Here is a 24,106-nt window from a genome sequence, read left to right as displayed (position 1 = left end):
TCACTTGTGTTATTAGTCAAGCAGGGTGCTGCCAGTCAGTTAGTCTGTCTTGTTGCTGAGGGAGATGTTTTGCTTTGAGTGGGGGACACCCACCATATTTTTTAGGATAGAAGCAGGTTGTGTTTTTCCTGTTACTGAGAAAATGTTTTCACTCCTGGTTAACCAGTTCTTTTTACTCTTACCCCATCAGGTTGGGATGAGGATGCCTTGTCTATGAGGGCTACCTGTACCCAGTTCTGTGAGGACAGGCCTGGCTTCCGACCAGGGGTCAGGAAGCGAGTGCAGGGTGTACTCAACGGCTGCCTCAGTGTTGGTTAAGCCAGTGGTTGGGGCACTGGTGCACTTAGGCTTGGATGAGGCCCCGATGGCAGGTGCCCCAGGTAGTGCAAGTGCAGTTAGGCGGGTCCCACCACAAACTATGTTTGCTGTGCCACCCTCTCAGCCTTACATTGAGGAGCTTCACAAATAATGGCCAGACCCCTAATCCCTTTATCACCACACCTCTGATGTCAGGGCCTTGGCTTTCATGCAGGAGGCCAGCACTTATGGCCTGGGTCAGATGCCAGCTGTGGAGCTGCCTATTGCCCCCTTGATTGTGTCACTCGATGAAGTCTTGCAACCTGAGGCTCGCTGTCCCAGGCCCCAGTGTTATTATTATTATATATCACATTATGGATGACTTTTTAGTGAAGTGCTATGATACTGCGGCACACATGGGCTGTGTTGGGAACTCTCTTTCCCACCTGATGTTGGAGCACCAACATTGCCATTCATAGAGCCCTGCTGCCAGCATGACTAAAAGATGTAAACATTTTTTCTTTTCATATTGCTTTCTATTATGTTTGAAGAAAGCAGATTCCAGCTCAAAGTGTAAAGTGTATTAAGTAATTTTTGATATTTGTGTGATATTTTACAGAACACAACATATGTATATTTCAGATGATGCAACTCTGTTGAATGATTATTCTTGTCTCCGTCAGCTGGAGTACCTATCTGTCTCAACAGATTTACTCTTGTGACTTAAAGTATGTTTCTTAATTTCTCCATCAGCAGAACAGGCAGTATTATTCAGTATTATCTCATACTGCATGTGTTTGCTGACAGTCTGAGTTCTCTTAAGTGATGAAATACTGTAGAATAATACATACTAAAAACAGTGCTGACATCAACTCAAGTGTCTTCATACAGAAATGTCTCTGTGACAAATGGGAGACATGCAACTCTGCTACTGAGTGTAGTTAACAGGGTTGAAAGTTGTTTATTGTGAAATCACCTTCAAGATCACAGCTAACATATTTTTGCAATAAGTAAACCAACTCATATAAGGTCATATAAGTTAGCGATAAAAATTTTAGACCATAAGATTGAGGTTCATTAAAGCAAATGTGGATATTTGTTTTGGTTATATTAATATGTAAATGCTACTCCAGTCACTCAGTACTGTTGGACAAATAAATACAGTCATGTGCAATATTATGTAATAATATTATTCTGTATTTCTGCGACAAAATAAAAGATCAAGAATATAAAATTATATGGTTCACATTTAGGGCCATACCTGTGTCTCATTGCATCTCTAACCCTAAAGTATAAAAAAGTGCTTTAAAAACAAAAAGTTCATCCCTGTAATAACAAGCCCTCAGTGCATGCAAGTAACAATTAAAAGCCCAGTTTTGTCCTCGTGCAGTCTGCACATCACTGGTACAATCACACTTCAGACTGCACAGGAAACAGTTGAATAAAAACGGGGCTCTTCCTCTCTTCAGTCTCGGGCAGCTGCTCGTTGGGAGCAGCAGACAGATGTGAGTGTCCCAAATTTTACCATTAGGTGGCATTGTGTCAGACATCAGACCTTTTGTGGAGGTACTGGCCTCAGAGCCTAGTGGACAAAAAAGATGCATTAATTCACAAACCATCAAGCTGCAATAATCAATATTCTAATATGAACAATGGATCAAATGACTGTATGTGATGTGAAAGAGGTTACTTGTAGCAGAGGTCACTTGAACCTACAGATAATTATCACCCGACTGCAGTTCCCCTTTAGTTCTTTGGAGCTCTTTAGCATTTTTTAGCTAGTTGTTTTTGGTTTTATGGCCCAAAATCGACTGTTTTGGTTCAGTGTCACTTGTTCCACTCTCACAAGTGTTGTTTCCGACAGCAGCAGGCAGCTGTTTTCTGAGAAAAAGCCCCTAAAAACTAATCGTATGCTACTATCCCAGCAAACTACAGACAGACAAAGTTAGTGAGTATCTGGTGAATATAGTGAAGCATTTAACAGATTAAGAGCCATATTGAATATTGGCTTTAGATTCATCAGGAGTCCAAAAACACAACTTCAAATGAACACTAATTTTGCTCCCTGTCTGCTGGATGTGTAAAATAACTGTTTGCTGGTGGTGGTGAAAGAAGCATTCAGATCCTTAACTCAAGTAAAAGTACCAATGTAGCCATATAAAAATACTCCGTTACAAGTAAAACTCCTGCATGAAAATCCTACTTATGTAAAAGTATGAGCAGCAAAATGTACTTGTAGTATTGCAGTAAAAGTATTGGTTTGGTCCCTCTGACTGATATATTATTAGGGCCTGAGCCCAAAGGGTGAAGACCCTATTGTTTTTCGTGTGTTTGTTTCTTTCTTATTATTATTCTTTATTAATACGCCACTTTAACTCTAAATTTGACCCCCTAAACATGCTCAAAAACTCACCAAATTTGGCACGCACATCAAGTCTGGTGAAAAATTTGATAAAATGTAAAAATTAACCCCCGAAGTGCCAAAATGTGCTCGAGAGCGCCACCTATGTATCTAAAACGGCCGCCACGGCCCGTAGGAATGTCGTAGAGAGATCAAACCAAAACTCAATTATTCGTCTCATCAAGCCCTACAAATCATATGCTGACACCCCTGACCTAAATCCAACAGGAAGTCTGCAATCAGCTTTTCAAAATAAGACTTTGCCCCAATTTTGGCCCCCGAACAAACGCTATCTCCTCCTAGGGTGTTAATGGTATCGGCTTCAAACTTTAATAGATGACTTATGACACTATGCTGAAAAAAAGTTGTTAAAAACTTTGTAATAACTCGAACGGTTTGGATTTAATAAGCCCTGAAAGTTGCAGTCCCACATCACCCTTACAATGTAAACCAATGGGGAGGTAATCTATGGGCATGAACTTTGTGTCAAACAGAGGCTTCTGACGTATAAACTATAAGTCTGACCACTTTCAAACCTGTATCAATGGATTCGCAACGAAATTTCCTACTAAAATATGATTTTTAATGTTAGATTTGGCCAAAGTCATGGGATTTATGAGGATATTTCACGAGAAGCGTTCTCTAAAATCCTCCTCTCCAACTGCTCCTGGTGATGTCACTCCCTCAGTGCTGTGAAACATTCCGCAATACACACTCATTATAAAATCACAGGAGGAGCAAGAAAAGACTTTAAAACTCACACTCTAATATCTCAAAAACAATAAAAGATAGAAAACACATGTAAATTCAAGATTTGTAGGTCAAAGTCTTGTGACTCATTTAAAGTTCAAATGAAGTTTGTATCTAAAATTATGTGGAAGCAGTAAATGTTCAAAAAGGTGTGGGTTCGCTCACACTCTCCATTCAAATATATGAGTATTTTTCTGTGTCCAGCTGCAGTTACTTATTGTCTCTACACACCTAACAGTACACATGTCAATCAAACTTTCAAAATAAAAGCACACCACACTTGTAAGAAATATCCCTCATTTTTAAAAAGCGTGATCTGATCCCGACGGGCCAGAGTGCGAGGTCCTGACCAACGCTGCTTGCAGCTTTAATTAGTTAATTATCTTTGATAATTGATAATTATTGCAAATAATCAACTGTGTTCCTCACAGATCCTACAGTTGGTGCCCGAATTATTGATTAAGGTTAACAATATTTTCATTTCATAATTCATAATTATCTGTGATAAACAGAGGGGTGGGCTCACAGAGAGAAACTGGTTAGTATTGTGTGTCAAAAGACTCTCACACTGATCATCTCCAAACGTTTTCTTGGTTCCCAGAGGCTTAGGTGACTGCGCCACGGCCCCACGTGCCCAAGGGCGCGAAGGCCCGTTCAACGCTGCTTGCAGCTTTAATTATATATGACATCATTAGATTATTAATAGTGAAGCATCCGTGTTAGAGCAGCATGTTACTGTTGTAGCTGCTGGAGGTGGAGCTAGTTTCAACTACTTTATATACAGTTAGCTAGTTTGATGTGAGAAGTTTAGAGGGAAAAATCACTATTTGGTGGAGCTGTTAACAACTCATAGACATGTGAAATGTGACCCCGACTACACACTGCTTTATGTAAGACATCAAAAGCCAAAAAGGTTGGAAACCACTGGTTTCATCTTTTATTTTATAATATATATATATATATATATATATATATATATATATATATATATATATATAATATTTCCCTCTGAGATGTAGTGGAGTGGAAGTATAAAGTAACAACACACAGAAATACTCAAGTAAAGTACAAGCACCTCAAAACTGTACTTAAGTACAGTACTTGAGTAAATGTACTTTCACACTCCAAAAGGATGAAATCATTATCTTGTCTGCACTCTTCTTCTGAGGCATTAATAGTGGTTATGAAGACATGGAGATGGGCATCATTGCAGTTTACATTTTCTTCTTGCGCTGTAATTTGTTCAGACTTTGTTTGCACTCCTAAACTACCACAATTGTAATTTTTGTGGATGCACACTAAGATCTAAATTTTCAGGTATCCCAATGCTGGATCTGAACAGCATAGTTCTCACCAGATCAAACAGTTTATATCTAAGAAGTACGCAAGAATCACATCGAAGTTGTGGTATTTAAAACTGTCAGAAGCCTACAAACTGTGTGTAATGTGGCAGGTTAACACTTCAGTTACCTGACGAGCAGCTATGTAGTTCTGGCTCGGGGGTTTTGGTCTGTTCCCTGCTGGAGGTGGTGGAGGTGGGGCTCCTTTTTTTGGCCTTCGAACCTAAAATTATCATTAATTTTATCAGTGATAATTGAATTGTAAGATGATATATCCCAACTCATAATACAATACATTCCAACTCATTACCTGTGTCACTGGCATGGGTTGGCTGGGAACTGGAGCTTTGTCAAGGCGGTAAGCAGAGTTTTCTGCTGCTGGCTGATACCTTTGGGTGTGTGCACTGTTATAGAAATAGAGGAATGATGAGTGTTCAGTAACATCGCCAGACCATGACCTGCAAGAGGGATGATGCTTATTTACTTACGTTGGCAACTTGGGACTCTGTTGTTTTTTCCAAAAGAACCCCAAAACACCAGCAATGACACCCAGAAGCACCAGCACTGTCATTGCGATGGCAGCAGCCGCTCCTGCAGAAATAGTTTAAATATCAATTTCATCTGCACCTTAATAATACAGTGATTCAAATTCCATATTAGGTATGCTGAAGGTACATATTTATTATACTGTGCTTGCTAATGCATGACTGTAAGTACCAGGAGAAAGAGAACTGAAAGCTTCATCCCGTGAATCGCAGGAAGGAGCAATCCAACCAGGCTCACACTGACACTCACTTTTGTGATTGCAGACCTGAAGAACACAAAGGACATCGTTTTTTTTTCAAAATTATAATATTTCAATATTTTTAGGGACCGAGCCCAAAAGACAGAGGACTACTGTAAAACAGTAGTCCCTGCCTAAGGGCGAGGACCCTATTGTTTTTCGTGTGTTTGTTTGTTGTTTGTTTCTTTATTATTACGCCACTTAAACCCTAAATTTGACCTCCTAAACATGCTCAAAAACTCACCAAATTTGGCACGCACATCAGGTCTGGTGAAAAATTTGATCAAATGTAAATATTAACCCCCAAAGTGCCAAAATGTGCTCTCTAGCGCCACCTATGTAACTAATATGGCCGCCATGGCCCGTAGGAATGTCATAGAGAGATCAAACCAAAACTCAATTATTCGTCACATCAAGACCTACAAATTGTACACTGACACCCCTGACCTAAATCTAACAGGAAATCCGCAATTAGCCTTTCAAAATAAGACTTTGCCCCAATTTTGGCCCCCAAACAAACGCTATCTCTTCCGAGGGCGTTAATAGCATCAGCTTCAAACTTAAATACATGACTTATGACACTGTGCTGAACAAAAGTTGTTAAGTTATAAAACTTAAAAAAGTTTTATAAGCCCTCAGAGTTGCAGTGCCACATCACCCTTACAATGTAAACCAATGGGGAGGCATGAACTTTGTGTCAAACAGAGGCTTCTGATGTCTCAACTGTAAGTCTGACCACTTTCAAACCTGTATCAATGGATTCACCACAAAATTTCCTACTAAAATATGATTTTTAATGTAAGATTTGGCCAAAGTCATGGGATTTATGAGGATATTTCACCAGAAGTGTTCTCTAAAATCCTCCTCTCCAACTGCTCCTGGTGATGTCACTCCCTCAGTGCTGTGAAACATTCCGCAATACACACTCATTATAAAATCACAGGAGGAGCAAGAAAAGACTTTAAAACTCACACTCTAATATCTCAAAAACAGTAAAAGATAGAAAAAACATGTAAATTCCAGATTTGTAGGTCAAAGTCTTGTGACTCATTTAAAGTTCAAATGAAGTTTGTATCTAAAACTATGTGGAAGCAGTAAATGTTCAAAAAGGTGTGGGTTCGCTCACACTCTCCATTCAAATATATGTGAGTATTTTTCTGTGTCCAGCTGCAGTTACTTATTGTCTCTACACACCTGACAGTATACATGTCAATCAATATTTCAAAATAAAAGCACACCACACTTGTAAGAAATATCCCTCATTTTTAAAAAGCAAAATGATCTGATCCCGACGGGCCAAAATGCGAGGTCCCGACCAACGCTGCTTGCAGCTTTAATTTTCACATGTTGTTCCTTTTGCACTCAGTATGTTTTGTTTAATGAGACTATGCAGCAGGTCCACAAGATTCACTCTTGTATAGTTTCTGCATTTAGTGATGGTGATGTAAGACTGAGTGAGCAGTGTTTGTATGTAGTCTACTTACAGCATGGCCGGGGCATTTTGCTGAACAGTTTGTGTTTTTGTAAGCTGTCTGTAGATCCACACACTCATTCTGGCTACACACCTTTAAAAAAGAAAAGATTTTCAAACAGGTGAACATGATGAACACAAACACTGAATAATGTAACATAGAGGAAACTAATGCAGCCTGCTACCTTTCCGTCCCCACATTTAGTCCCAGTGTCCACTTGGCCGTAGTCACTGGTGTTGTCTTCAAAGAAAGCTGCCTTGCAGTTACCGACCCTGACCATGGTCCCATAGTTTGGGTTTGCATCGCCGTTCTGGCAGTAGAGCGTCCCACAATACACATCTCTGCAAAAGGAAAGACAGGATCAACATGTGTTCATGTTCACTTCAGAGTCAATATTCTAACACAGATATTTTACTTCACTTGATATTGCATATTAAGGTGATGAACTACTACAGTAAGAATACTAATAAGGCCCTGCAGAATAACTACCCCACTGTATGTTTTGCTCAGACTCACTTTCCCTGGCAGCGGATATACTGATTCTTTGAGGGACGTTTGCAGAAGGCATAGTATTTTCCTTCGGTGTTCTTTTGGTAGCAGCGAGGACTGGCCTCTATAGCACCTGATGACAGAAATAGATTACATCTTTTTTAATAACAACTTAAATGACTGTTTTTGTGGTATCCCATTAAACTGTTATCTATTTCCTTTAGCACAGTAGTGTAATGTTAAATGACATACTAGAAAGATTACTTAGCCCAGTACAAAGAAACATACATATAAGCACAGGACACTCACTTGATCCGTACAGCTTGATGCACTGGTTTGGTCTCTGTGGACACTGGCCGTTGTAGCAGTATCCCAGGCCTTCATCACACGGGAGGCCGTTTACAGCAAAGACGTCCTCAGGGCAGGTGGCCTTATTCCCATCACAGTACTCTGCCAGATCACATTCATCCTGCTTCCTCCGGCACTCCCTGGATCGAGGTAGGATCTGTGGGGAGGTGGGAGGTGAGGGCCAATCGATCAAATTACATGTCATGATGTAGGTTACTTTTTTGTCCATGTAAAGTTTGTAATGCTCTATTTTTCAATGCCGTATGCAAACTGTAAATCTGAGTTTAAGTCGACTATCTACAAACATGATTTGTGACATCACAACTAGTTTGGAGCCAATCATGGTCCAGTGCACACACACTGAGAATGGACTTCTCAGTAAAGTGAAAAATATTGGCATATTCATAGATCCTGAATTTTTCAATGAGGTAGAAGCAGTATATCTCTTTTTAAGGATGTTTTTTTTTTTGCTGGAGCAGTAAAAGTTCAAATATTTGTAATATGTCAAACATCCACTAGAGGGCTGTATCACATTAAATGATCGCTTCACAATCGTCAGTAAAGGCGGATTTCATGAAAAGAAATCAACATTTGAAAAAGGGTAATAAAAGGTAACAGGCAGCAGGTAGAACAGCATCTATTAATTCATATTTACTCACCTTACAGTTCTCACAGCACTCGCCTTCAGTGCACTGTGAACTCTCCTTCAGGGTGCAGGTGGTGGCATTGCAGCACGGGTTGTTGCACTCCTATGAAGACAACATAGAAACTGATTAGGTTGTTATTAATCCCTCCCTTTCTTGTGCTGTTGACACTTGGTAGACACATTGGCAGAATTTGATGTTACTTGACAATTTCTTAGGACTTAAACTTGTTTCTATTCTCTTAAAATAATTACATTCTAATAAGTATTCTTGTGGTATTTGCTTTTAATTATCTGGAGAAAGTGTCAGACATCTGTACATCTGTACAAAACCATAAAATGCATTTATCCTGTAAAGTATGTAGAGTCCTGCAGTGTGTGTCTTATAAATAACTTAATATTTGATTGATTGCTTTTCTTGGAAGGGCAGCAAACTTTCCTGCGTGGTGCAGGTGTCTGGTGTAAATAGCAAGCTGCAAACAACAACACCCACCTCACATCCCCAGTTTGAGCTTGTGGTTTGTGCATCTGCTGAATACCAGCAGTGGCAAAGTTAAGGACAATTGGCAAGTTTGAACAAATTCACAGCTCTGCATCATCTTCACCAGAATGTACTTCTCTATGATAAATACAAGTTGTTTTACTGCCGTGCTCTATATTACAAGTGATATCTAGGTGGAGTACAACACTGTCATAGACTTTTGAATTAATTTTGAAGCCCCAAATCAAGGTTTGTAAACTTGTGATGTCCACTGTAAATACTTTAGTTACCAAGAACTGAATGTTAGTTCACATAATGTTCAACATTAATATACTGCCATGAGTAGAAAGATACACTCTGAATTTTCTAGAAATGTGTTAGTGCACGTCTGACAGCTCCATTCTCTTAATGCCTCTGGGCAAAAAAGCAAACTAAAAGATTCAGGATCAGACAAAGAAAACAAGGTGTTGACGCTTATTCAAACAATTGCCTCAATAGACACATCCTGACTTGAACACAGACAAAGTTTCAAAAATTAGCACCAAGGAAGCAAATTTAGAGTAAGCTTCAAGAGCTTTTTATATTGCTACAATAAGACCTTTGATACTACCTGAATAACCTCTGCATGTTATGTAAGGGATGATGTACAGCGAGTGGTTCATTATTGTGAAATGCATCCTGCATCACCCTGTCAGGGTTCATTTCAAAATAATGACCGCTTGCTGCATTGTCGCTTACACAATACTGAAGGGCAGGAGCAAAGCTTATTGATAACTGAGAAACCTTTGGGAGAGTAAATATTTGTGGAGAGTAGAATAGGGAGAATAGCTGCATAAACTAAAACCTCTTTCAGCTTCTTACTTTCAATTTTATGTAAATTCTATGTAAATCACATTATTTTGAAAGCTTCCAAATTCAATGAAACTTTGCAAGGCAACTTCCCCATGTTTGTTCCTTATTCAGCATAACTTTTCACAATATAATGTTAGTGATGCATGCAAGAAAAAAAAGTCCTTAAAAGGAATCTATGGAATAATACAAAGTCCAGTCAAAGTCAAATGAGTTCATTTACCTCCACAGTTCCACAGTCGCACTGCTCTCCTGTCTCCACAAAACCGTTCCCACAGACTGAAGGAGCTACCAGACTCCGGTAGTCTGGTTTGTCCAGCAGGCAGCTGGGGCTGCGGCTCATCAGGTATTTTTCATAGTTGTTGCTGCTGCAGCTACTGAAAGAGCGAGGGACGTTCCAGCTGGGGAAAAACATACATTCTCCTTGTCAACTTTGAACAACGAGACAGAGGTGGGACCGTGAATGCCATGATGTCTTGTCTGCCTCCTTTAGCTGTCAAACAAAGCTTCCCAGAAAATAGTTATAACTTTGGGTTTGACAAGTATATGTCAAACAATGGTCAGGTAAAAGCAAGAGAGCGATTTTTTCTAGAGAATTCCTGGTGATTTTTTGAACATCACTGCTCTCTGGCCTGACCCCATTTGAAGCTTATGATATATTAAAACTCTGTCATTACATATTTCTAAAAATAGAGATTGAGTCTCTGCAATGACTTGTCTTACCTGAGGGCTGCAGCCATGATGCAGCTATCCCCAGAACAAGCACAGGCGCTGGAATCATCATGGTCCATGCCCAGGTTATGGCCCATCTCATGGGCCAGTGTCGCTCCCACTGCAATGGCCCGATCATTGTGATCCTGAGAGGTAACCAATCACCAGTTTAATGAGTGGAACCCTATAAATTATACTTAATGAAGAGGGAGGGGGTCGGGGGGGTATTATCAGTGATTTACGTGCTTTTAAAACAAGCATGCACTGTGGTTTCCTTGCTAACACATGATAAAAATATATCTGTTTCCTCAATCTGCTTTGTTTCTCGATATTGTAACCACAGTAATGTTTTTTCGGGCTTCTTTGGATTTTCGGGTTTCCTCTATTTCCATGACAGTGTCTAGATGTGTGCAACACTACATGAGAAGAGTTTCAGAGGCGCCATGTGAAAAGAAGTGACACTTCCTCTTTAAAGTGCAGTGCGCATTCAAAACATGCTTATTTGGAAGGGGCTCATTGACTGGCCTCCCGCTACTAATTATACGCATAGGAAAATGAATACAGTTGGTGTGAGGTGTGAATGAGTATATACACCAACAACATGAAAGAAACTAACACTCTATTATACACAGATGATATAAATAATAAGTACTCTAATGGCAAATAAATGTTCATTTCTCATTTCAAGTAGCCTAAAATAAGGGCTGCATTTAAAAATAATGTGAATCCTAAAATAAAGTGGATCAAACATATTGGTGGTGATCATCATGGTGACGCTAGATGAAAAGTATGGAGATCACCATGCCAAGAGCCACGACACTACCATGGCTAAAAATAATAATGGCTGCTAAATATTATGCCCAGTCAAGAGTATGATGTACAAGATACATAGCATCCAAATAACAGATGGAACAAGTCTTCTTCTTGTCTCCCTGGACCAGCTTACCTGTACCACCCCAACAGATTGACCTGAGCACAGAGTCCCAACGAAGGCCAGTCCCACAGTTGTTCCTTCAAAGTCAATATCACTGAAAGACAAGGAATGAAAGGACAATAAACCCTTTGAATATGAATTGTGAGAAACCCATATCTCTCTCTCTCTCAGAGAGGCTTGATTTGGGTATGAAATGACCGGCCACGTAAACATGAAACTGGCTCTACAGGGTTTGGTTCAGTGTCAAACTTTAACCTGTTCCACAATGACCAATATGGTTTGTGGTTGGAAAGACAGTTTCTTGTGACGATGACGTACACTAATGATTCAGGGTGTCAGCTCTGGTAAGCCAAAAGCACTTTCACATACATGTTTGTTCGTCTTATCAAGGCCAACCGAGGCCATCGAACCACACTGGTTTTTCCCCTTGTTTGACCTTCACTTCACACGATTCTCTGTACAAGCATGATATGTAAACTTAAAATAAATATAAATATGTAAACATTTAGGATGCGCAACAGAGCTCAAGCTTCCTGCTATTTAAAGAAAAATCTGACTGCTGGGTTTTATTGCCATTGTTTACAGGTTAATTATGAAGCCTGACATCATGCCAACTATTTGTCACCAGAGCCACAACACAGTGAAAATTAGTTAGTATGTAAGTAGTTAGTTGGTAGTATGCAAATCTTTTTCTGTGCAACACATTTAATACATGAAACTTTAGAGACATCTTGAGACTTTTTGGTTGTACTTAGAAATGCTCTTCAGACCTGATGAGCTGTGCGTTGTCATGCTTTTTCCTTTTGACCAGGTCAGAGTTCCTCCACTCCATGAAAGCATCAAGGTTGGCCCTAGCTGGGGGAGTCACAGAGATCAAGTCACGATTGGACCAGATCTCCAGCCCCACCAGTGCAATAAAAGTCCTCATGGGTTTGTAAACCTGCGAACAATACCGGCATGAGATCACCAGTAAGGCAGTATCTATGCATGTTTATTTTGTTCAAACACGGAGACCAAGTTATCTGAAAACCTTTAGATTTATTGCTTGAAAATCTCTGGCTGAAATGTAATAAAAATAAATAAGATCTAGAGACTGTATACCATAACAATAATGACACCTAAATTGCAGCTGAATACGTTTCATTTATGCCTAAAAATTTGCAGAGAATTAGCAACAGAACTGACTCACCATGTTGACAAAGTTGACAAGTTCGAAAATCCTTTTTCTCACGGCTGTCTGATCTCGCCCCATTTTCACGTACTGTAACACCATGTCATCATGTTAGAGCATGGTCACATCCTGTTTCTCAGCAGTTGAATCATTATGAAATATCCACATGATGTATGATGATACACTGACTTTGACCAAGATAACAATGTGTTATTCTAATCAGACCCAGTCCAAATAGTCAAGAAATTGAGAGCATTTTGTGCTTGCAATGCCACGCAGGTGAGATTTGCTAACATCATGTGGTCAAGTCAGGTCATGTGTTTCACAGAGTACAAAAACATTTGCAGCAAACTTTTTCCTGTTTTCCAACACTTTCTGGCATTCATAGTAAATTTCCATGTTACTACATCTTACCTCACGGTTATCAGCAACAAGGTAGAGCTCGAGGTATTTCTGTTGTTGGACAATAGATATACCCTGAAAGACAAAAAAATAAAGTTGATTAGATAATGCACTCCTTCAGATTTAAAATGGCCAGATTTGTCTTTTCAGACTACTGAATGATGTGTTATTTTTCTGATGTATTTGTTAATGTCACATTTAGCGTGTACATGTAGGCTATTGGGGTGTCATGGAAGTGATGGGGTTATACCGCCGATCTGGAGCGACTGCGGCTAATTGGGGGTTCGAAGTCGGTGCTCCAGGAGGTGTTGGTGACACCGCACACTGCAGGTGTGGAACTCTGGTTACCGAACGTCATTACTGCATGATCCCCCTCATCATCACCAGACAGGGGCTCAATCAGGTACCTCTGGGCAGCCGTTCTGAAATAACCCCTAAACCAAGATCATGCCAATCAGACTAGTTCTACAGACATTGCTTTGAGGTAGAAACCCATTGATGAGCCAAAAGACAGACCTTTTTCTTCTTTTGAGAACAGGTAAGATATCTTACAAACACACAGTGTACGGAAAATATGGAACTCAAAATATGAATACAGTAGACTTGTTAGCTAGCGTATTGTATCTTGTAGCAATAGGCTAGGATGGTAAGTTTGAAGTTGGAATGTCAGCTATGCTGCTCAGCCCAGCTCTACAGAGCATTTTAGTATCTGTTAGGACACTGCTCTCATTAGCGTAACGTCCTGTGAGTTACACTAACAGTTACCTGCGCGGCACTGAAGATCAGACAAGGTTACTGACTAGCTGGTGAATATCATGGAGCATTTATCAGCTATAAAAAGCCGGATATTTTTTCTCAGGAGTTGGCGGTGAGCAACGCAGAGCTAAAAGGAGAATGAATATTGGTCTTATGTGTACTTGTGCTTATGTACAGGTGTACAGAAGCATGAGTCCATGTTGTTCCATATCTTCTGGATGTGTATAATAACGGCTTGCTAACAACTTCAACTTAAATGGTGATTATAGGTCAGTGTTGTGCCTCTGCAGTAGCTTAGCACAGTATTAGCTTGAGCCTCAATACAGACTGAAAAACAGTTTCCTCCCTTGAGGTTTAATTCAATCAATAGGCTTATCTTCAGGTTATCTTCATTAATTCTGTTTGTAATGTGAGTAGGTATTATTACGAGTTACCATATTTTCTCTAATAGTTAAAAGCCAGGTCTCCAATAATGGCCGGGGGTGTGTTCGACAAGAACAAGTAAAGGCCGGCCCCAAATACAGGCCGGGGAGGGAAAAAACAAGGATGGATTGAGGCTGTATTCAGACCAAATCAGGTGTTGTTGCGCACCACTGCAGGGGTGTGCGGAGGTGTGCGGGGGGGTGTGGGTATGTTTATTTGTGCTCTAGAAAGTAACTGCTGTGAAACTACTGAATATTTTTTTTTATTGATCTGATTCACTGCTTTCTTACCAGCTCCATCTCTTCATTCACTCTCTAGCCCCTCTCCCTTTTAATTTTATTAATAGTATAATGCAGTAATAAAAAATTAACAGAGCAAACGGAAGCAGATCAGAAAACAGGGAGGCTTTGTACTAAAATGTGAGCAAATATACTTATCAAATAGAGGGAATTAGGAATAAAAGCCTCTCTCTAATATAAGCCTGCTTCCAATAAAGGCCTGGTACCCTCTGCAGTTGAGGTAAATAAAGACCCCGGCCACTATTGAGAAAATACGGTATGAAATTTAAAGTTGAGGACAGGATGGTTCGAGAGCTCACCTGAGTCCATCACAAGTGCTGATGCTAACTGATGATTTGTTGTCATTCACAATCCTGCCATGATAGTAGCAGTGATCCTGGAAAGACATGAGGATGTTATGACTGTATAATCAAATAGGAAATTCCAATCTATCCTAATCCAGTGTATATTTCTAGCATTCATTCTCATATGATTGTTCAACAGTTAGGTAAATATTCATGGAACATGGTCTTTGTCACATCCCAGCAGTATATGTGGAACTGAAAGTTGACTACAAATGCAAATACTTACAATGTCATTTGGAGTTGTGGTGATTTGAGTTCCGTCCTCTCGATAGGAAGTCTCAGTGTAGTCTTTGGTGAGTAATTCACTGATGATGAAAAGGTGTAAAAATGAATGTACATCATGCCATGCCATGAAATGTTGAGTTGGTTTTCAGTGTGTCCAATGCTTTAAATAAAAACCAATGATGTGAAAACCACAAGTTTTGTAAGAACGAGCAAGTAATCCTTTAATACTGGATTACCTTGAAAGTTGGTTATCTTACCATTATGTATATCTTTTATTACTGATACTTTACAGAAGTGTGCCTTGAGGGAAGAAAGAACTTACTTATTTTTTTCTAGTTGCATTTCAATGTCTTTTCCTCCCACCGTCATTGCATACTTAATAGTCTCTGGCCTGAGGTGCTGCGGAGACAGATTTAACATTGTGCTTTTAGTAATTCATTCTTTTATTCATTTTATGTTTCCCATAACCAATGTCAACCATAACTTTATTCTGCAGTGTATGCAAAATCAGCACAAACTTTGCTACATTCAAATGTAGTAAACAATATAACTGTTGGAGAAACATGGTACCTCTGCATGTCTTTTTCTGACTGTGTGAAGTCTGACAGGTCGAACCACCTCATAGTCCTTCACCTCATCAGCCTCAGGACCATGGCTTTCTGTGGAGATACAACACACATCATATTGCTTTGTGAAAAGGAAGAATGTGCTCATTTGACGTTATAGTGTTATAAACAAGAAGTAGTCAAAGTTCTAGCTGCATTGTTTTTTGTTTTTTTTTTGGATATTTTACAAAAAGCCCTTTTCCAGTTTTTCATTTGTTCATTTTTTATATATTCATATACATATGCACAAAAAGAACAATTTAAAACAGCGGTGCTTGTGGGCCTTCATTTAGTCTTTGAGTAAACTTCTAGTCATCTATCGTCACCTCCAGAAGGAATATATACATCTATATACACACGTCTGTGTTATATACTACTACACACATACATACATATCTGTATTCACCCAAGTGCCCAAACACAGCATACATCATGTACATACACACTCTTCTACTTCACTTCATCAACAATAGGTATATTTTTCATAGTCAACTCAGCTAGGCTAGCAGTTTCCCTGTGTCCAGTCTTTGCGCCAACTAAGCCATGCTAATAAGGTTCGCCCACCTGTCTGTGTACCATCATTTTTTCTAAACTTAACAACAAAACACATAGTTTGTCACTTCCTTCCAAACATCATGATTTTGTGGTCATGGTTAAAAGAAGAACTAGTCGTTAGGCTACTACTACTGTACTACTAAGGTTAGGGAAAGATCGTAATTGGTAAAACAAATCAACATGACGCATGTCAAAATCCCATGATTTGTTGGCCCACCCAGAGCTGCTCCCAACAAGCTCTTGCAGTGCAATAACAACAGCATGCTGCAACTGCTGGCGCTTGAGGTCCTTGTCTGGTAAATGTAACCACAGGTTGTATTTGGGCAGCAAATGTGGTTGATTTTCTTGTGAGGACAGTCTCCTCTGTATTTGAGCTGAAAATGAACAGCAGACAAGTGCATTTGTCCATTAAGTTACCCATAGACATTTATTTTCAACTTCAAAAGACTATGTTAAAGGAATAGTTCGACATTTTGGAAAATATTCTTGCTGAGAGTTAAATGACAGTATCAATACCACTCTCATGTCTGCTGGTTAGTGTGGCTTAGCTCAACACCTGGAAGCAGAGGGAAATGGCTGGCTCTGTCGAACAGTAACAAAAGCTGTCTTTTAGATTGGCAGATTAACAGTAAAGAGTGTGAAACCTATGAACAGAATAGTCATTCTTATACATTCTGTCATTGGGCTAACTTATAGTCAATGAAGGAGGAGCCCTGGACCCTGGAGGTTCCCAGGTTGGGAACTGCTGCTTTAGAGGGAAGTTAGCTGTAGAATAACTTATTTATACATGCTTCACAGCATATTAGAGGTAGGATCAGGGCAGATTAGACCAAGATTGTTGCCTGCATGGCCTCGGGTGTTTCTGGTTATGCTGAAACACTTGGGCGACCAACCTGTCCAGTAATTATGGGGTTTTCTATTGTCTCTGTTTATTAACCAATGACACATTAATATGAAAATGTGTATGACTTTATATTATACACAGTGCATATTGTATTTTGTTTGTATGATTTTAGTTTATGTTGTGTTTGCTATATTGAAAGTGTTATCTCACAGTACCAGTGAGATGAAACCAGAGAATGAGGTAGAGAGATGAGAAATTGCGACTGATATATTAGAAAGAGTATCACAATGTCAGTTTCTACAGTTTCGACTGTACCTGTGTCTTATCTAGATTTGTTTGACTTTCCCCCAGTCATCTTTACATGACGTTGTCTCACCAAAGTAATGACTTTTATTTGCAATGACAGAACTTCCCACTCAATCTGCTTGAAAGGAAATAAGTCACTCTGAGTCATGGTTACCTGTCAGCCAGGAACAGAGTAGCACCAGAGAGGGTGGTGGCGGGAGTTTGAGCAACGCCTTGCGGGAGTTTGAGCAACGCTTTCAGATTTTTGGTGAACTGGAGAAAGACTTTTTGCTCGCCATTCACCATGAATGCCTCTGATCTGCTCGTCAACATCCAACTTGAAATAATAGACATGCAGTGTGACTCAGATTTGAAGGGGAAATTTGCTGCAGCTGGCTTGGACACATTTTATCAGTATCTATTGCCAGGTTACCCCAACTTGACATCTCTTGCTGCAAAAGTGTTGTGCATGTTTGGAACCACATATCTTTGTGAGCAGGTTTTCTCTGCAATGAGCATCAATAAAACAAAGCTTCGCTCAAGGCTCACGCACAAGCACTCGAATAACATCCTGAAATTGGCTGCCACTCAGGATGTGACACCTGTGAAAGCTAAAAGATCCCAGGTTTCAGGAGCAAAATAAACAATAGATGACCCCACTTAAAATGCTGCATGAGACACTGCATCCTGATATAGTTCTGTGAAAATGATTGTCTTCTGTGGAAATGTAAAGAAAGTGAACAGTGTGTGATAATATCAGTCACTTCAGTTCATAAGTTTGGTTGGTTGAAATTGTTCATGCATTGCACAGCTTTTATTTTTCTATCAATTAATAGTGTAGCCTACAAGGTAGGGAGTAACTCAACCTTCTTGAATAGTTTCTACCTCAGTTTGTATGGTTTGTTCAGTTAGCACACAATTAATATGTGGAAATGACAAATGAGGTATTTGATACATAGAAGAGTTGTTTTATTTATTTATTTTTATTTATTTTGTATTTTGTTCAATCCCAGATAGGCTGTGACTTAAAGTTGAATGGCTTTGTAAATACACTGAGACAAAGTCTAAGTTCCAATCACTGAGGCATTGTGTTCTTAAAATTGCACCAATTTTTTCCGCAGAATTTTCAACTGTGTGTTTTGTCAAGAGGATTATTTGTGATGTGTACATTTTCAGAATGTGCTTGTTCTATTTTGGACCAAAGTAAAACAAAGAAAACAATCTGAAGTTCTCGTTATTTTTAAGTTATTATGCCATGATTTACCGGTCCGGCACACTTGGGAATAAATTTACTTCCATGTGGCCCCTGAGCTAAAATGAGTTTGACACCCCTACTCTATATTACGATACTTTCAGTAACTGAAACTGAAGTTACATGTGGTTATGGTTTTTAAATCATGATGAACATACGTGTCCATTTAATTTACAATACAATTTATTAGATCTAATCGGATCTAGTGGTTCAGAACACTTCTTACTTTATACGCAGGAACAGAAACCTACATGACACTCTAAACACAAATGAAAGTACTTATGTAAAGTACTAAAGTACTTATTTTGAATAAATTAGAGAGGATAAACTTAGGTTTTAGTTATTAATTAACCATTGCACAGTGGAGGTAACAGTATCCAGTGACTTACCTGAAGGCTTGAGTGAGGCATTTAGGATGAGGGCCCACAGTAGGAGTGCATGCATCATTATCCAAGTGCAGACAGTCACTGTAACAGAGCAGATCGGTGCTCTGATCAGGCTTTATGCTTTCTATCTGCATACTGTCTTGCTGCAAGACAGTATGTCCCCCCCCCCACCACTTCCTTATTGTCGACAGATTTACACCATGCTCACAAGCGGCCTGAATACACCCTTACTTATCTCCAGGAATGCAGGCAGAAAACTGTGGTGTTGTGGTCACATCTTAACTGCTAGTCTCCTACATACAAGCATACTGTTCAGGATTTATCAGCAGTATTTTAGAGAAGGAGATAATATACATTTATTGACAGAAGTTTAAATGTTCCTACCTTTTTGCTTGATTTCATTTGACCTACTGTATTTTTCGTAAATGACAAATCAGCAGTTTGACTCATCCTGTGTTGTAACTGACTTACTCAATAATTTCCCTACACATCACTTGTTGCACTTCTGTCACAACATCATAAGTTTCACAACCTTTGCCAAATAAGGACAATAAATTGATGCGGTTTTGATGCTCCGTCCCTGCTGCTCTGTCCCTCACCCACTGAACACATGCTTGGAGTCACAGCAGAGACAATGTGTCAGAAGACAATAAGGTCAATGTGCATGCTCCCTCAGCGGCAGACCGGGACAATTCAGGACACGAGGTCTCCATAGGGGTCAGTGTTTGTGGCTCAGTAGGTGGAGCATGTTGCTCGCCCTGCCAGAGTTTAAGCAACACTGTGTGATAGCTTAATATTAATCAAATCTGTCCTACCTTTGATAGAGTACAACACTGATTTAACCAACAGTCAGTTCATGTGAATAATTTTTTTACTGTTCTCAGTACCAAGTCTCTTTGGTGGTTTTTCTTTGTAAAAACCACCGACACACAGGACGCAAATGGTGCATGTTTGCAGTTTGATGGGAATAATCAGAATAAGAACTACATTGTAAGCACAGACAGACTCATGGGTCCACAGACAAAAAAAGAGCTCAAACTTCAATAGAAATTCCAAGGGAACAGAAGAACAACAATCATCAGCAACAGCAACAGCCAGAGAAAGACACCAACAGGACTGTGAAGGACCGCGAAGGCTCGGCCCAGAACCCAGGGTTTCCTGTGAGATGAGAAAGCACAGAAAACTCTGGGAAAGAAGCCAAGTTAGTGACATGCGTTGATGTTACATGAATGATTACAGATGGAGAGGAGGAGGAGGAGAGAGGAGCTCAGTGCATCATGGGAAGTACCCCAGCAGTCTAGGCCTATAGCAGCATAACTAAGGGCTGATCCAAGGCGAGCCTGGTCGGCCCTAACTATAAGCTTTATCAAAAAGGAAAGTTTTAAGCCTACTCTTAAACATAGAGAGGGTGTCTGCACCCCGGACTGAATCCGGTAGATGGTTCCATAGAAGAGGAGCCTGATAGCTGAAGGCTCTGCCTCCCATTCTACTTTTAAAGACTGTAGGAACCACCAGTAAGCTGCATACTGGGAGTGCAGTGTTCTAGTGGGATAATACGGTACTATGAGCTCTTCAAGATATGATGGTGCCTGACCATTAAGGGCTTTGTAAGTTAGGAGAAGGATTTTAAATTATATTCTGGATTTTACAGGAAGCCAATGTAGTGAAGCTAAAATGGGAGAAATGTGATCTCTTTTTCTAGTTTTAGTCAGAACACGTGCAGCTGCATTCTGGACCAGCTGGAGAATCTTTAGAGACTTGTTAGGGCAGCCTGATAATAAGGAATTGCAATAATCCAGCCTAGAAGTAACAAATGTGTGAACTAGTTTTTCTGCATCTTTTTGGGACAGGATGTGCCTGATTTTTGTGATATTACATAAGTGAAAAAAGGCAGTCCTTGAGATTTGATTTATGTGGGAGTTAAAGGACATATCCTGATCAAAGATAACTCCCAGATTCCTTACGGTGGTGCTGGAGGCCAGGGAAATGCCATCCAGAGTAGCTATATCATTAGATAATGTGTTTCTAAGGTGTTTAGGGCCAAACACAATAACTTCAGTTTTATCTGAGTTTAGTAGCAGAAAATTGCAGGTCATCCAGATCTTTATGTCCTTAAGGCATGCTTGGAGTCTAGTTAACTGATTGGTTTCATCAGGCTTCATTGATAAATATAATTGGGTATCATCTGCATAGCAATGGAAATTTATGGAGTGTTTCCTAATAATATTACCTGTCAGACTCAGGGAAGCAGGAGTGGACCCAAACGCAGAGGCCGGAATGCAGATATGATGAAAAACTCCTTTAATTGTGGATGGTCATGAACAGGCAAACAGAGCAGAACAGAACTAGCAGATGAAACAACACAAAACGATCCAACAAGGACTGAACAGAAAACCAGAACTTAAAAAGAAACTGAACTAACAAGGAGATGAGGTGCAGGTGGGCAGATGGGTGGAGAACTCAAGAGAGGGGAGTGAACATACAGGGAGCTGATTGGCTGAGGACACACAGGGAGCGGGGCAGGGCTGACGAGGCTAACACAGGGCAGGTGTGGAGGAGCACATGAACACACAAGGGAAACAGAACAAAAACACAGAAAACAAACTCAATGCCATCTACACTAACCCATCCAAAACCAACCACAAACACAAACCCAAGCACACAACCCAACAAACCAATGACGCAGTCCTCCAAAACCCACCACCCAAACCATACAAGAAAACCCCCATGAACCGAAGGACCAAACAGAAGTGCAAAACCAGAAGACCCCAAAGAACACAACACAAGACCAAAAAACACCCAAAGTCCAGGCAAGATGTGACAATTACCTAAAGGAAGCATATACAAGGTGAAATGAATTGGTCCAAGTACAGAACCTTGTGGAACTCCGTGTCTAACTTTTGCCTTCACGGAGGATTCATCATTAACATGTACAAACTGAAATCAGTCTGATAAATAGGACTTAAACCAGCTTAATGCAGTTCCTTTAATGCCAATTAAATGTTCCAGTCTCTGCAAAAGGATTTGATGGTCAATTGTGTCGAATGCGGCACTAAGATCTAAAGTATGGAGACAAATCCTTTGTCCGATGCAGTTAGGAGGTCATTTGTGACTTTCACCAGTGCTGTCTCTGTGTTATGATGCCTCTAAATCCTGACTGAAAATCCTCAAATAAACTATTGTTATGTAGAGTCACATAACTGATTAGAGACTGCTTTCTCAAGGATCTTAGAGAGAAATGGAAGGTTAGATATAGGTCTATAATTGGCTAAAACACCTGAATCAAGAGTAGGCTTCTTAAGAAGACTTCCTTAAGCAGCCTAGTTGGGATGGGGTCTAAGAGACAGGTGGATGGTTGATTATTCAGTATTATCTCATACTGCATGTGTTTGCTGACAGTCTGAGTTCTCTTAAGTGATGAAATACTGTAGAATAATACGAACTGAAAACAGTGCTAACATCAACTCAAGTGTCTTCATACAGAAATGTCTCTGTGACAAATGGGAGACATGCAACTCTGCTACTGTAGAGTGTGGTTAACAGGGTTATAGTGAAAGTTGTTTATTGTGAAATCACCTTCAAGATCACAGCTAACATATTTTTGCAATAAGTAAAGCAACTCATATAAGGTCATATAGGTTAATAAAGTCAGCCGATGCTAAACATATTTTCAAAATATGACAATTAAAAGGCAAGACTTACTTTTCTTTTGACCTGTTAAAGTGTCCTGAATATGCACTGTCTTGATTGTCACTGTTAATTGGGGTTTTTTTTCTTCCTGCAGCAGGGTCAGGTGAGTAGGTGTCAGTCAAAGACACCCACAGTGTCACTGGCCCAACCAACATCATCCATTTCAGTCCAACCTGCACCACCTAATGGCAAGAAAAGCAATATCAGCAGTATATGGCTTTGCACTGTTCATATAGTTTGTAGGATCTTTATATAAAGCTGCTGCATTTTTAACACTGCAGGGAATGAGTACAGTTTTAGTCTTGTTACAGAGAGAGAAAGAGGTTTTGTATTTTATACTTTAAACCTGCAAAATCTTCAAAAAATCTGCATTTTATCAGGATTTCGGGGCTCCATGGTTCTGTGCACTGTGCCTGATGGGTAAAAGCAACAGCATACTCAAACAATTTAAAAACGTCAAAAAGTCGACAGCTCCGTTTTTCCCTGGTGTTTGGAGCTTTGTCTTCTGAGCTTATTGGGGGTGTAACTTAAATAAATTGGACTAGGCCCTATTACTAATTCCATTGATCATATAACTTCATTTATTCCATATTGACACCATTAAACAGTCACACACAAAGGATCAGAGAGTCTGTCAAACAATATTTTTATTAGTTAACAGCGGCATTTCCTGTATTATTTGTGGCATAATATGTATTTTCTCATAATATTCTGTTAAATTTGTGTGGAAAAGTGCTAAAGAAGTCCAAAATGATGTGTGATGCATGCAAAAATCTGATCACACCTTTATCAGGCTGCATTATTTGTAAGCAGGTGTATAATCTATATTTGTCTGGTGTGGCTACAGCTGCATGAATAAACAGACATAATATTCTACTCAGTTCAACAATTGTTATTCCCTATTCACCCCCCTGTGATATATCAGAGGCTATCCACCCTTTATAAGATGAACTACAATGATTTGGATCTTTTGATTTCTATAAGAAAAAAAATGGGGCAAGACCACAAAGAATGGATTTGCAATCTGCCCCGTTTTAACGTCCTACTCACAAAAGATTTTGCACTAATGATATGACGCTGCAAACACGCCCATAACATTTTGCAGCTGAGTGTAATTCGCCCTTGGTTTTCCAGTGTTTCAGGCTTTTGTCCACATTTCAGCACACAAAGTGATGAAAACTGCAGAGAGCAAAAAAGCCTCAAATTGCGTGTCATTAATTAACAGAAAGAAGACAGAAAAGACTGTGTGCATTTAACAGCAGATGGGTCAGGATCTGACGGTAATTAATGTTCTGTGTTCCGCTACATATCGACACAGATTCAGGTTTATGTGGTGGAATTATGTGTAACAGAGCAGCTGTTATTTTAAT

At 39.7% G+C, this 24,106-nt stretch overlaps 1 protein-coding gene and 1 long non-coding RNA gene across 5 annotated transcripts; one reads left to right on the top strand and one right to left on the bottom strand.

Moving 5' to 3' along the window:
* Positions 1–1,233: 1,233 nt before the first annotated feature.
* LOC121903462 (zinc metalloproteinase-disintegrin-like crotastatin) lies at positions 1,234–22,891 on the bottom strand. Of its 4 annotated transcripts, none has more exons than XM_042420486.1 (23): positions 22,749–22,885; positions 19,050–19,127; positions 15,690–15,778; positions 15,442–15,518; positions 15,121–15,199; positions 14,850–14,926; positions 13,323–13,506; positions 13,085–13,147; positions 12,689–12,760; positions 12,270–12,439; positions 11,512–11,593; positions 10,578–10,711; positions 10,078–10,255; positions 8,541–8,630; positions 7,843–8,038; positions 7,561–7,666; positions 7,229–7,385; positions 7,057–7,137; positions 5,506–5,599; positions 5,277–5,379; positions 5,099–5,192; positions 4,919–5,011; positions 1,234–1,879 (listed from the first exon to the last, which is right to left on the bottom strand). In XM_042420486.1, coding segments are annotated over exons 1-23 (2,331 nt in total). In that variant the 5' UTR covers positions 22,750–22,885; the 3' UTR covers positions 1,234–1,846. The 4 variants fall into 4 exon arrangements, 3 of the variants coding, with proteins under 3 accessions (XP_042276420.1, XP_042276421.1, XP_042276422.1); XM_042420487.1 differs by lacking the exon at positions 22,749–22,885 and adding an exon at positions 21,277–21,308; XM_042420488.1 differs by lacking the exon at positions 22,749–22,885 and adding an exon at positions 19,431–20,172.
* Positions 13,518–18,629, top strand: LOC121903464. Its single transcript, XR_006098052.1, has 2 exons — positions 13,518–13,610; positions 17,530–18,629. It is a non-coding gene; the product is annotated as an uncharacterized LOC121903464 (long non-coding RNA).
* Positions 22,892–24,106: the final 1,215 nt, after the last annotated feature.

Source organism: Thunnus maccoyii, chromosome 9 (genome assembly GCF_910596095.1).
Source record: "Thunnus maccoyii chromosome 9, fThuMac1.1, whole genome shotgun sequence".
NCBI classification, from domain to species: domain Eukaryota; kingdom Metazoa; phylum Chordata; class Actinopteri; order Scombriformes; family Scombridae; genus Thunnus; species Thunnus maccoyii.
The sequence above is the reverse complement of the archived record's forward strand: the minus strand, read 5'-3'. Positions and strand labels throughout refer to the sequence as shown.